At 33.6% G+C, this 15296-nt stretch overlaps 1 protein-coding gene across 1 annotated transcript; it reads right to left on the bottom strand.

The window, feature by feature from the left end:
- Positions 1–1238: 1238 nt before the first annotated feature.
- Positions 1239–14817, bottom strand: LOC106719754 (membrane-bound transcription factor site-1 protease). The gene is made up of 20 exons (XM_045686256.1): positions 14390–14817; positions 13402–13581; positions 13074–13163; positions 12432–12528; positions 11416–11636; positions 11103–11243; positions 10459–10617; positions 9575–9662; positions 8893–9074; positions 8189–8353; positions 7699–7848; positions 7249–7331; positions 6661–6866; positions 6165–6363; positions 5805–5868; positions 5231–5371; positions 4420–4557; positions 3008–3179; positions 2494–2682; positions 1239–1544 (listed from the first exon to the last, which is right to left on the bottom strand). Exons 1-20 carry the CDS (start codon positions 14609–14611, stop codon positions 1321–1323), a joined length of 3111 nt encoding a protein of 1036 aa, XP_045542212.1. The 5' UTR covers positions 14612–14817; the 3' UTR covers positions 1239–1320.
- Positions 14818–15296: the final 479 nt, after the last annotated feature.

Raw genomic sequence — 15296 nt, 5'->3', positions numbered from 1 at the left:
TCAGGTTTATCAGAATTGAAATACTTAATTATTTATATAAACAATAAGTATTAATTAATATCTTTTAAATACTTTTTATTATTAGTTCCGAATATAAAATACATAAACCAGTATTACTATCGTTTATAGCGTTGCCAGGCGTCCGGATAAAGTCGGACATAGGTAGGCTTTTTGATTGCGTGTCCGGCTAAAATAAACGGTGTCCGAGTTGTTCGGCTTTTGTTAGGCATTTTACATTTCCCAAACGAAAGTGTATTATAATAATAATACTGAGACAAAATACTAAATAATATAGGGTGTCCGACCTTTCTATCCAAATGTCCGGCTAAACTGGCTGGTCTGTCCGGCTATTAGTACGGTTTGGCGACCTGGCAACCCAAATCGTGTACAGCTCGGTGTTGTCAAATAATTAGGTAACAATATTGAATGTTGAAATTTAATTGAAGAATAGTTTGCACACATTTCAGATAAAGTGCTGCGAAAATGCTATATATTTTATATAGCAAAACTTTCTTACAACGCAGCTGGTCTAAAAAAGTGGGATCTTTTTGTAGGAGTGAGGGGATAGCAATAGAATTTAAAAAAAAACGATTCATTGTTCTTGTGTATACATATATAAAACCTTTTTTTTAAATCACAATAATATAATTTATTTACCTATTACATGTAGCACTTAATTAATAAAATACAATAAATTAACTCCACTAAGTAACATTTAAATTGTGATTTTCATACTTGTGATGTCGCTTTTCGCCATTCATTCTTAGGACATTTAAAACAATATCTATTTTTGGCTATATCTACCACATCTATGTGTATTACTCATAACTAATATATATAAATACACGACACATATAATTCTAATTGACAATATTACATACACAAATAAAAATAACATACATTTCAGTCACAATTTATACAATTTAAGACACTTGAAATTAAATAATTAAATTAAGTGTTAATTATAATTCTATTCAATTATACAATTTATTTTAATAAAATAAAAAAGAAATTTGCCATTAAAACAATTTCAAATATTTCATACTTGGCTATTGTTGCAATATATATATATATATATATATATATATATATATATATATATATATATATATATATATATATATATATATATATATATATATATTATAATATATATAGATTATACCATGAAAATTAATTTCGATTGTTCACAAACACTTTTTAAACACTGCATCACTATCAATAGTTCCTTTTTTTGCCTACAGATATTAGAACCTATAATTCTTTTGACAGTAAAGATCACCTACCGTTCGATCTATTTGGGCACTGTTTTGATCTGTGCTAGGTGGCTAGAGAAATAAGTCTCCGTCGTCTCAGTTTACGTCCCCAACGTTTCCAGAATGTTGTCACGCAGTAAATGATAGCCACAATGGCGATGAGGGTTAGACCTCTGTTAGCCAGACTTGGGGGCTCGTAAACTACCTCGGGATGTGACCGCGAAGGTGCGGCTCCTGCGCCCCTCCAGGCTCTAGGGGCGGGCTCTGTACCCTCTACTTCTGGAGCACCTGAAAATAAACACGAAATAAGGAACTATTTTTTTTAAGGTTAAGAAATTTTCCATATTCCTTAACTAGGAATTGGTTAATATTTGTACTATGTTCACATAAAAAAACGTATGTTACTTAGTTAATTTGATTTTAGTTTTGTTTAACACTAAAAGATTTTTTTTAAAATAAAACCAATGATGTAACATCCGCAGAAGATAGCGCATAAACAGAAAATATTGATTAAATACCTAGAAAAGGTCATTAATTTGAAAATAGGTCAATACAGTTCGAGTTGAGAGAACTTGGCAGCCGTTGTATTCACAACTAGGGCACCTTGTAGTTTTGGATTTTTTCCATAAAAGATGTATACAACGGTGATGAGTGGTGAGTTTGCAGTTTCTATATTGGAACTACATTATCTCTGCAGTATATTCACAATAGTTATCGTGTGTTTGCACACGGCAATAATTACAAATATTAAATACCCAGGTCGCATTACTCTTATCCAGCCATAGCATCTAGTACTGGAATGTAACATTAGACGTACATATATATTTCCAGTCATAATCCAGTGCTTAATTCATTCACCTAATAGGATTAATAGACGATCAGATTTGTTTGAGGCCAATTTTGAATGCGTTAGTACAAGGCATGATGTGAATATAAACTCAGATCTCAAGACAGTGAGGTGACGACGCACTGTAGACGCTTTCTGCCCCACTACAGAGACACATTACGTCAAGTAAGTACTAATCTCTATAAATTAATAGGCGATTACTTGTAAATGGATAGTATTTGCTTCGATTTAAACGTGCCTGTTGATGTTACGTGACAGTTAATTCTATCTTCATTGTTAATTCTTGCTTATGCTTATGTATGCACTAAATAGCGAAAATCAAATAGGCACAAATTACTACGTCTTATAGCCTATCTATTTATGAAGAACATTTCAGTGTTATACGAGTACCTATGCTCCGTGGGTCTGTGGGGGCGTGTCGTGGCGCCAGTGTGCGGGCGGCGGGGGGCGCGGTCACAGGTTGCGGTGGGAGGGGCGTAGGCGGGGCGCACGACGGCAAGGGGCGTGGCCCGCTACCGTCTGCCGCTAGTACACGAGAATACATGTGCAGTCGCCCACCTTCTGCACGCCGAGGTAGTTCTGTAAACACTTCTCAATTTAGAAAATGTACATACAGATATATTTAAATATTTCTATGCATATAGTGTGATTTTTATTAATTTTCAATATCTCTATTGAAAGTAAAATTACTTCTCGTGTCTGTGCTAGAGTTAATGGCATAATTACTTTAAAAATGTACTGAAAAAAGACACCACTATATACATATCTTAATGCAAATATTAAGACGATCATATTTCACATATATTTCGCTTTTCTATACTAATGTTATAAAGAGCAAATATATGATTATTTTTTAATTCCGTGCGGACAATGTCGCGGAGAACTGCTAGTCTTCATATCTCACCGGATGGTATAAGGTGTACGTCACGTCGTCTTGCGGCCGCAGCATCCCTCAGCGAAGCGGGAAGGTGTCCGCCCAACGCATACTGCAGAGCGGCGAGCAACAGCCAATGACAGGGCCGCGATGACCCGCCCTCCAGACACGACGAGTCACCGTACACCACCACACGACCCGCCTACATACATACATACATACATACATAGTTCATATCACTAAATATATCCACACATCAAAAAATTTTGAGATCACTAGCAAAAGTTAACTAAAAGTTTACAATGTATCTTTATAAAGTAAAATATCTTTTGATGTGAAACATCTATAGGATCACTTGTAAACCGAATCGTTGGCGTGGCGACGCTTGCCGTGGCGACGGGTCGCCAAGCTATACCGAGGTATACATATATATATATATATATATATATATATATTTTATGTGTAGTAGAGTGTACGGTGTGGCGACGGGTCGCCACGATATACTGAGGTATACATTATTATTATTATTATCATTATTTTATCATTATTGTCATTATTATCATAATTATTATTATTATCATAATTATTATTATCATTATTATTTATTTAATTATAATATTTAATATTTTATGCATATTACTTGTACACACACGATGTTTCACATCTGCCAGGCGTCCCATGACGGCTCACAAGTTTTTTTAACAAATAAAAAGATATAATTTTAATTTCATAAAAATTAAATCTTCTATTTGATAGACACATTTTAACAAATATAACAACTTTTTCTAGTGATCACAAACTTCTTTTTTACGTATGTACTGTAACTGAAAAATTGACAAACGGTTAAGAAATTTAACCGACACTGTTAGAAACGCTGTAATCACGGTTATTTTTATTCATAAATTATGTCAACCGTAAATTAGACAAGAACAACGTTGGGAACTTCTTTTTCTAGCTAACTTGAGGAGTCGCAGAACATCACATAAATAAAAAAAACACAAAACAGCATAATTGGACAAACAAAATAAACCATCGTTCAACATCGGACCGTCCGCCAACGTACCTGTATTATGTGACCTCAGTCGATGCAAACAGGCGGTGGCTCTACTTCGAGCTTCATAGAGAAGCCTACCTTCACCAGTGAACTGGTGATGTAATGCTGAAATGATAATGTTCATATCACCACAGAAGCGACCATTACATGAAAACACCAACACGAACCTAATACAACGCCACAAATGAACAAATCATCAACGAATACACAATATTATTTTATAATCTGACAAATTTATATAGCCCGGTGGATATATAAAACTTAGGCAAAGAATTTTCTAGACTACGGGACAAAATTCTAGTTCATTCAAACATTGATTGGCGGTAATTTAATGCCACCGGGTCAGATAAGTTTGTCTAACTATAGTATTATTTATAGTTAGGCTCACCTTAGGCGGTTTGTCCACGGTGTCATTTGTGAATTCCCGGTTGCCATTATCCGTCTGCAAGAGGCCTAATATCGGTACATCAACGGTGTTATCAGCGCCTGCCGCAGCCGTCCCGCCGCCTTTCTCACCAGACATTATCTAAAAAAAACTTAATTAATTAACTAAAATAGGAAACGGCTTAAACGCTCACGTACATTTGTCCGGTGTCGGCACCGACTAGACTGGTCAAGGGGCCGCGTCCGCGAAATAATACCAGTCCCACTCACTCTGATAAAGAGCCCCAATGAGCTCGAAACTAGTCGGTGCCGACACCGGATATGTATACGTGAGTGTTTTAGCCGTTTCCTATTTTGGTTAATGATAATGTTTCACAAAAGTTTGAATAATTTAATACCGAAACATTACTACAAAATTGTCATCGAAAATAAAATTTCAGTAAAGTACTTTGCCAATAAAAAATAACGGTAATAATCTAACAGATAACTTAAAGAAAAATATTCTTATTGCGTAAATTTTGTAATCATCTTATATATATAAAAGAAAGTCGTGTTAGTTACACTATTTATAACTCAAGAACGGTCGAACTGATTTAGCTGAAAATTTATGGGGAGGTAGCTTAGAACTAGGAGACGGACATAGGAACTTTTTTATCTTGTGTGCATTTTTTTACTCCGCGCGGATGAAGTCGCGGGTAAAAGCTAGTTACATATAGTTCACATGAAAAAACATTAGTAACACCTATATGACAATAATATTATCATCTCTATCGTTGTCTTTGAAAAACAAAACCAGAGATAACACGATAACTTACTTGTTGTCCTTGATCCGACAACTGTGCAGTGATCAGTACACCGTGCTTCGGAAAACTATGTATATGAGTCCCACTCGCGTAGTACATCGGATGGCCGCCAAGTTTGAATGCACCTTCAAATACACGGTCACCTAAAGCTATCTAAAATAAATATTAACAATTATTATACACTAGCTTTCATCCTGGGACTCCGTCTCTGCCTTATTAAAAAAAAGTTACTAAGTAGCCTATGTGTTCTTTCAGACTATGTTTTATATCCATGCCAAATGTCAACGAAATCCGTTAAGTCGTTCTGGAGATACCTTCTAAAACATTTATCCATCCATCCATCAATACATACAAACATTCGCATTTGTAGTATTAGTAAAAAAAATTAAAACACACTCATTACACTTTGTACAAAGAGTTTTGTTGCCTGACAACATTTTAAATTAAAAAAAAAAATAGTTTGTGTAGACTAATGACTAGATTACTAATATTATACAAGAACATCCTGCTTGAAGGACCATAAAAATCTTTAATAAATGCTGTGTTTTATAAAAAATAGTTAGAAAAGCCTAGAGTCAGCACTTACTTGGTACATGCTTAAGAGATCATTTAATGCAGGAACATTAGCACCACCTGTTTCTGGAATCCACCTGGAAAAACATTTTTTTTTTAATTTAGCCATACATTTTAACTCCTAAATTATTTTATCAACTTACTTTAGTAATAACTAAATTATTATTTTATATAAAACACGTTTAGTAATATAATTTATCAAAGTCACTTTAGTCATTTAAAAAAAAAAACAATTCAAACCGGTGATTACAAGTAAGCTTTCAAATTCAATTACCATCTTTATTGTGCCATATCAAATTATATCATTAGTTAATTGCCAAAGATAAATAAAAAAAAACTAACAAGAGTAGTCTATATTACTTAGTTAACATACCATTGCCGAGTATTCTCATCGTAGAATTTAACATGCCGTAGTAAAGAAGCATTGTACCAATCAGCGAATACGAGCAGAGATAAACCTGAGTCTACTGCTTTCTTTAATGCAGCCATTTCTTCGGGAAAATATTCGTCTTCAGGATCAACTAGTAATAGTGCGCCGTACAGTGATGTGTCGATACAAGTCAATGGAGTACCTGAATTATTATAATGTTTAATACAAAAAAGAGGTTTAAATAGATATAAATTGAATGTACGTTTGTTCAAAAATTGATTCAGACTTAATTTCATATATGTTGGCAGTTCTTAAGTTCGCGAAAGTCGCCGCGCAGAACGGACAAGATGCATTGGTAGTGATTACCTTGAGCCGACAAGATATTTGAAATCAACTATAACTTTAAGAATTATCTTCTACAATATATTTTATAAGTTAATTATATATATTTATACATATAAATTATACATTTTTTATAATACATTGTATTAACTCTCACCCATGACTTCTAAATAGAATCCGTGTTCCCGCAGCCTGCGGTACATATCTCTGAAATTAGTATGCACGTGGTCTGCGTGCCAGTCCAGCGGGTCATGTTTAGCTCGAAGGTCATCCCGCGGGAAGTAACCACCAGGGTACCGTAAGCTGTGGAACTGATCCCATAGGAGACGACGGGACCTCACAGGAACGGGAATTATACGAGCCCTATCGGTTAAAAATTCAGATATCGGTTAAATGACGATTGGTTTATGGACGATGTATTTTTTCTTATAATTTTTAATAATTTCCCCTATTCTGACATCTACGACAGACATTAATGCTGTTCCATGATTGTGCATTATTTTATTTTATAAGCATATTTTAAATTTTCTGTTCTGGCAACACCGGCTCAGTGGATGAGTGGCCAGTGTGTGCCGTTATACTGAAACTTTTTATTTTTAATCATTTCAAAATCTAGCCTTGTCGTTGTGTCAAAATATTGAATCATGAGTAGAAAACAGATATTTTATTTTCGCAAATTCATCAACAAGCTATCGAAGAATATCAAGCAAATTCATCTCACAACTATATACGTCAAAATAATTACCTAATTGGTAGCATAAGTGTTGTGTTTATCATTGTTCGTTCTTTGGTTTCGTCGTGACTTTCTATAGTTATATTCACGTGACCCTGAAATGTAAGGATATTTAGAGAGTTCTTTAAGTCCCACAACTATTTTATAATTCCGAACATAAAGAACATATCAAGTTAACTTTAGACATTAATTGAAAGAGTTGACAGAAGAAAAGAGCCATCATAGAATATGAACATTAAATAGATTTTTAGTTTTTACACATTATTTACAGTTTCTTCTAGTTTGTAGTTCTAGATTATTTAAATTACGATGACTGAATAAAACATACTTAAGATTTTCAAGCATTATACTGAAAAAAATTTAAACTAAGTAAATTTAATCTAAGTCGAACGTTATAACAAAGTTTTGTCGTCATTTTTGATCTGTCAAATAGATCAATTTTTATCAAACTACAATACTTACTTCTACAACCCCATCGAAGTCAGCGCCCTCTTGTGTGACAGTAAAGCTGAGAGCAAGCCAGCCGGACCAGGGCCATAATATGGGGCTGTAATCCGCTGACACAGATAGCAACCCCCCATGCGGCAAGTGGGGATGCCATGTCACCTCTTTCTATAAACATAATTATAATAAGTATGTACAAATATATTATATTTGAATAATTTCAAAATAATATGTTTATGACAGAATCACACTGACGTAGAAAAGATAAGCGATTTTTTTTATAAAAATAGAAATGTATTTCTTATTGACTGTGACGGAATTAAAAAAGAACTGCAAAGTCGGAACACATCCACAGCTGGGAAAGAGCCATTTTAGAGCCAAAAGACTGTTTTACTCCCCATTGAACAATTTTTATCAAATCAATATATTGTTAATCAAGTCTAGAGATCTGGTAAATTTGTCCTAGTTTCGCTGAAAGCAATATATTTATAATGTATTTGTTTCTTACCACATCACCGGCGACACCTAGACCATTAACAACGGTGACATTAGCAATGGTAGGCTGTGCGCTGTAGTACAGAGGTTGTGTACAGTACGGCCACATGTATGTGCATTCTGTCAGATCCATGTAAGGGGGACTTAGGCTCGCCTGTGGCGTGTACTCGCGTAAAAACTGCGGAAATAAAATAAATAGGGTAATAAGTGACTCTAATCTTAATAAATTTTACATGATTACAGAAACACGATATACTTTTTTGTTTACATTTTACTGAAGTGATATTTGATTGAATACATACTGTTATCCCTTTCATTCTCTTTGCCAAAACAGAGATAACAATACGTTATTTAAGTGTCACTGCTTTAGAAACACACGGGGCCTGACTATCAAAATAAAATTACAGTACTACAACCGTGTTTCAATTAATTTTAGCTTATACATATCTCAACCCTTTTATCGCAAATTGACATTACATTATCAGAAATCATGATTATTGAAATATATTTATGCGAATGAATACAGGTAGTAGTTTTGGTGATACATTTTTAAGTGTAAAACATACGAGTATAATTTTTAAACCACGTTAACGTCCATAATATTAATCATTGCCGGTCAAAGGGTTAAAACTTAAAACAAATGTTTAACCAAAGATTTTCTAATTGCAATTTTTAAAGTAATACGAAAGATGTATGAAAACATAATGTTATTTTCACCTGATAGGCACTGATAAGATCAAGTTTCCCGTGTCCCTGTTCAAACATGTTATACCCGGGCAGACGTCGCGCTGTGACACAAAGTGCCTGTTTGACAGCTGCCGGTGTGACATGCTGACGTGGCACACCGCTCGCCAGCAACGCAATCGCTCCTGCCACAACTGGCGATGCGACTGACGTACCTTGTCACAGTACATCGTCAAATTTATCCAGTCTAAGGGTCTAGCACAAAATTTTATATAGACCTTCTTATTCCCCCTTTAATTTTGTTGAGGATGTCTCTAGTGTGTAAAAGTGAAATTAACTTTGCCATCTTGTCCTGTCTATTCTTTTTGTCTATGCCTTTATACTATTACATATTTTTTCAGGCTTAATTAGTGAAATAATTTTGTGTGCTATAAAAAAACCTGATACGAATTTAATTGATGACACCATTTTGTTTCTCTTTATTCCTTTCTTTTACAAATTGTTTGGAAATCAGAAAAGAATCTTAGTAATATTATAAATGCGAAAGTTTTGATGGAAGGATGTTTTTAAAAGGTATCTCCGGAAGGCTCAACGGATCTTGATGAAATTTGACACAGATGTAGAACAACAACATGTAGAGTTGAAGAACACATAGGCTACTTATTTAATCACGTGTGGACGGAATCGCTGTCGACAACTAGTATATGATACATACCACTGAGAGATTTACAGCCGCCAGTGACACTGGAGCCGCGGACTCCACTGCCATATGTCACAATGTCTGGTTTCATTCTACCATAACCCTGAAATATTAACAAATATAGGGTTTTTCAACAAGAACTTTGTTTTCTAAAACAAAGTTCTTGTTGAACTAAAGAACTTGAGCTAAAAAACTAAAGTTTAGATGAAGATGATTCAAATTTTTATTGTATTACGAAGTTTGGCAATTATGAATGAAAAATGATATCTGGCAAATGTCTACCACGACCACGCTGACAGATGTCGATTTTTTCATCAAAGTTTTTAATCATTTTTTGGCAAAATTGCGGTTCTATTTCGTTAATCACGTCACGGATTTTGATTCGATTGGCTCCGTATAGACTCTGTCCTTAACATAGCCCCACAAAAAATAATCCAGTGGTGTTAAATCATACGATCTGGCTGGCCATTTAACAGCTGAATTTCGTGAAATTATGCGATCGGGAAATTTGGTTTGCAATAAATTGCACCGTTTTCATAGTGGATTCTAATTATTTAATTCGATTTTCGAGCGAAATTGAATTCATTGTAGCAATTGCCAAAGCATCTACTACGAATAGGTCAAAAAACTAAATGTCAAAACTTTTATGTTGTTGGTGTGGCCCCAATTGAAAAACAAAGTTCTTGTTGAAAAATCCTATATATTGATTATTTCAATGATTAACGCGAATTAAGCTTTTACGATTGAAATTGAGTACATTTCATTTTTGTTTTACAATAGTTTGGTACATTCTTCTAATCAAAAGTAAAAAAAATAGCTTATTTTTATAAATACCAAAAGATTTATATTGAATGATATTTATGGAACCGATATGAAAAAATCAGGTTCAATGTACTTACATTAGGCAGTTCCCAGGTTGTCATACCCCTAGAGGAGAATTTAGCGATACGATCATCGAACCCAATGCCACCCACACCGATGACATCCATCTGATCCGCTGGGTTATTGAGAGTACCATATAATGGACCATCATTTCCTATAGCTGACACCATAATAACCTACAATTATGTATATTTCTTTTAAAATATTGTAACTTATACATATCTGCAAATCTTACTAATATTATAAATGTTAATGTTTAGATGGATGGATGGATGGATATTTGAAGGTATCTCCAGAACGGCTCAATGGAACTCGATGAAATTTGGCATAGATATAGATCTTACTTAGGAAGAACACATCAGCTACTTATTATGTTTTAATTAATAGCGCGCAGACGGAGTCGCGGGCGACAGCTAGTAAATTTATATGTGTGAATTCAAACCACACTGGGCCAGTATTGTTAACTACACTCTGGACTCCCCTTTAAGGTAGGCTCAAGCCTTTTTATGGTTTTATTAGATGGTTCGTAAATTTATTTTAAATATTTAATAAATGTTAAATAAAACTCACACAAGTAACGGAGCTTTTACTTTTGTTACAATAAAAAATATCAAGGATTTTAAATTAAGTTTTAAGACAAGTTTCCTATTTAACTACATACCTTGTTAGCGCTTAGCTCCCAAACTTTATCAACGAAGGGATGGTCCATAAAATCTGGTCCTCCAATACTTAAATTAAGTACGTCAATTTTTCTCATAATAGCATAATTGAAAGCGTCTAAAAACCATGAAGTGTATGAAACCTGGAATTAACAATCATGATATTAGAGGCTAATAAAATTAAATAAACAGAAAAAATAGTTGGTCATTCCTACATCATACTTTGAGGTTATTTTTAATAAATTGCATGTCAACCGCATAAATTATAGATCAAACATATTAAAAAATAGATCCAATTATTGCATTTATAATTACCTGATTATCAGTAAACACTCTGAATATATGAAGATCAGCGTCAGGAGCGAAGCCGAGACAGTCGGCTCGCGAAGCTATCACTCCTGCCACAAAAGTTCCGTGGCCCAGTGCGTCGTCCAATGTATTCTCTCCAGTCCAATCAGTACGCTCCCTTACACGACCAAAGTGAGGGTGATGACGAGCTAGGCCAGTATCGAATACTGCTACTCTTATACCTTCACCTATACATGAAACGTGTGAAGAAAGCAATGAATAAATTAAAAAATAATATAATTCTGACTGATTCTATGAAATTCCTAGGAGGAATACGAACCGAATGCTACTACGATTTTAAAGTCGAACACTTAGGGGTGAGTCAGTGGCATTAAACATGTTAATTTTACAAATCAGTAAAGACTTCTTAGACATCAAATCATAATGGAATAAATATAATATATCTGAGGCAACCTTGTAGGAAAAGGGTTTGGGAAATAAAAAAAATGTAAGGGGCCAAAAGACTTTATAGTCGATAATAATACATTGAAGTTACGTAATAAAGTAGCACAATGATCTCATTGTTATGTGATATATAATGTTGTTACCACACCACAGATTGTGGGAATGTTACTCAACTCAACTGAGACTATCTGTTAGATATATGGGTCAAACACAGACTGCGTACAAAAATGAACTCTATTACTTTTATATGATGTATTTTTAATTTTATTAGTATAAAGGTAAATTTTAAAAATTAAAACATTGTTGGCATTTTACATTATTATAAAAAAGAAACTAAGAAAAGTAAATTGGTAACTTATTATTATATGACACAAAACATTTATTAACATAAAATATATTTAAATACATCTTAAGATTTTTTTTAATTAAGATGATGCTGTCTGATTATGAATAATAATTAATTTTACTGTCAAAACCCCTACAAGTACATAATCCTATCTGTACTTATTATGAAAATAAGAGAAAAGACAATATTTTAATAGAGATGTTTCGACAGAGGAATGCAATAGTGAACTAACCTGTAACACCCAATGACCACAGTAGATCTGCTTTTAACACTGATGTAATTTGTCTCGGAACTGTTCTTAGTAGCTTCCTCGATGAATATCCTTCATTCTGTCGCAAAACATAATTTAATAGACTAGTTGATTTGTGAAGTCAAGCAGAACAACAGAAATATTATATTTGATATTTATAAACACCAAATACTCGGCTTCTCCAAACAAAATTACTTTTGCTTCAGTGTTAATAACAAATAATATATATTACTAATATTATAAACTAGCTTTTACCCGCAACTCCGTCCGCGCGGAAAATAAAAATAGAAAACGGGGTAAAAATTTTCCTAGTCCGTTTCCTGGTTCTAAGCTACCTGCCCACCAATTTTCAGTCAAATCGATTCAGCCGTTTTTGAGTTATAAATAGTGTAACTAACACGACTTTCTTTTATATATATAGATGCAAATGTTTAGATGGATGGATGGATGTTTGTTTGAAGTATCTCTAGAATGGCTGTTTCAACCTTGATGGAATTTTGAATATATGTCGAGCAGAGTTTGGAAGAACACATTGGCTATTCATTAAGTTTTTCTTTAATGCCTCGCGGACGGAATTGTGGGCGACAGCTTAATAAAATAGAAATTACAATTACATTACATTACCTCTCTCGGTTTTCTAATAGAATGTAATGCTCTACGACGATGATTCCGCCATCCTGAGTATAAGCAGCCATTGGGGCCACAATTTGTATCCTGTTACCAATTAAAATAAATCAATTGGTTTGAATATTAGTGACCAATCACCATATGTTTTTTTTTTTGCATTACGATCAGAAGTTCAGCTTTATAAAATGTACGACATTCCAACACGCCCGATGAAAAGAGATACATCTTTAAAGAGATCTCATATGAAATGTAGATCTTTTCATTAGATGGGTTAATTTGTGATCAAATTACTACAAAATTGTAGTGTCACTAAAATAACACTCACCTCCTGTACATATTTTATGGTGCGCTGAACTATTCTCTGAGCTGTAACCCGACGGATAGCAGGATGGTCTCTTAATGCATCAAGTGCTGCTCGATCACCATCATTCATTACAATCACATCAAAGTCGCTCGGATAATCTTTAGCTGGATTTTCTCGTTGAACAATAGTCCAGTTTGATATCTGTAACAAAAGGATAACCACAATACCTTATGTTAGTATTTGCTTTGATTACTAGTTTGTGGAGTTATGTATGAAAATTAGTTAATTTTACTGAGTGGTTTCTCATAGAAATGTTAATTTACTTAATAGTTGCTCAATAGCAGTAGAAATTTTTATATTATAGCTATTTTAGATTGTTCTGAATTAGGTATGATTGTTGTACAGCAACCTTTTAAATGACAAAATATAATTATTTAGGTGTTAATATTGTGTAATAATTATATACAATTTTAATAAAACAATTGACATGCTTATTGTGCATTGATCCAGTCATTCAACTTGTGGGTATTTTTTTTGTTATTTAATTTCCTGACCCTCTTTATCTGATAAGTGGGAAAATGACCATTTTAGATAAAAAAGATTTTTAACTTCTTTAGGCATGTGGTAATAACAAATTTAATGTAATTGTTTGTGTAACAAACATTATTGGCTCTACCCAACTTTTAAAATGTTTGTTTCAACATCATTCTGGCAGGGTAACATATCCAAAATTACATAAGAAAAGAATGTAAAAGTAAATGTAATATACCTTTTTTTGATAAAAACACAACAGAGACATTAAAATAGACTTTAAAAATCATGTTACAATTTAAGTTATTGGTCAAAACCATGAATAATAATTAATATGTTTGATTGCAGCCCCCCTAATTTTAGTAAACACCTCACAACTTTTGATTATCTCAATAGAATTTGGACAAATATAACATTCAATAATCATTAAAGTACATCTTTCGGAAAGTATTCTTACTTTTTAAATAACTAAACTTACACCGGCATTGTTCAGCGCAGCAGTCACATAATTTTCTCTTGCTCTTCGAAGAAAATATCCTCTAAATGTAATTATATGTTCACTTCCGACAACATCAGTACTAAATTCATATTCTACACGTTCAGAACTTGTCGCATTACATAAAACGGAGTCCGTTACTTCAGCAGAAAAAACTATCGTAATTCTGAGACCTAATAAAAACAACAGTAAATGGGTCCCCATGTTTTGAGACTTTATTATCAACTAAACCATTGCTCCTTATGTTCAGTATTTAAATTGATATGAGTTTTAACGGTAATGAATTTTTATTCATTAAAAGCATTTGTAAATATAGTAATCGTAACGTTGTGAAGAAAATGCCGTATTTTTCAATAGAATTTTATAGCAAACATTACGGTAGCACCAGATTCTTGTGTACATAAAATTAAAATCTGCCAGCCAGTGGCAGATAAATCAAGAATTGTCAAACTATCCGTCATAATTGTCATTGTTACAATCTCTCAAAAATTGACATTGCAAAACTCATTCTGAAACTTTCATATTTTTCACAAAGTACAAATTCTTATTCTTAGTCTAAGAAATTTATTTTTTGAGTGTCAAGCCTTTGATAAAGAGAAACTTTGTATTAAACATCTGTAGTCAAATAAGGACATCTAAAGTGGTGAGAGGCGACGCTGTTGCGGTTGTATATAGCCTACTTAGATAGAGAAAATATGACAGATACAGTACAAAGAGGATCTTGAATTTTTTTGACGTTCACAGGTCACAGGGTAGCGCTGTCATAATTTAGTTCGACCTATCGGTCCATACAAGGGTTTTTTTAAGGCGCTAGTGATGAGCTATCGTAATTTAGTCTTATGCCCACCGGCTTAACTTTGCCAATCAGCACAGCACATAGCATGCAACA

Source organism: Papilio machaon, chromosome Z (genome assembly GCF_912999745.1).
Source record: "Papilio machaon chromosome Z, ilPapMach1.1, whole genome shotgun sequence".
Classification (NCBI taxonomy): domain Eukaryota; kingdom Metazoa; phylum Arthropoda; class Insecta; order Lepidoptera; family Papilionidae; genus Papilio; species Papilio machaon.
This window is presented reverse-complemented; position numbering and strand designations above follow the sequence as displayed.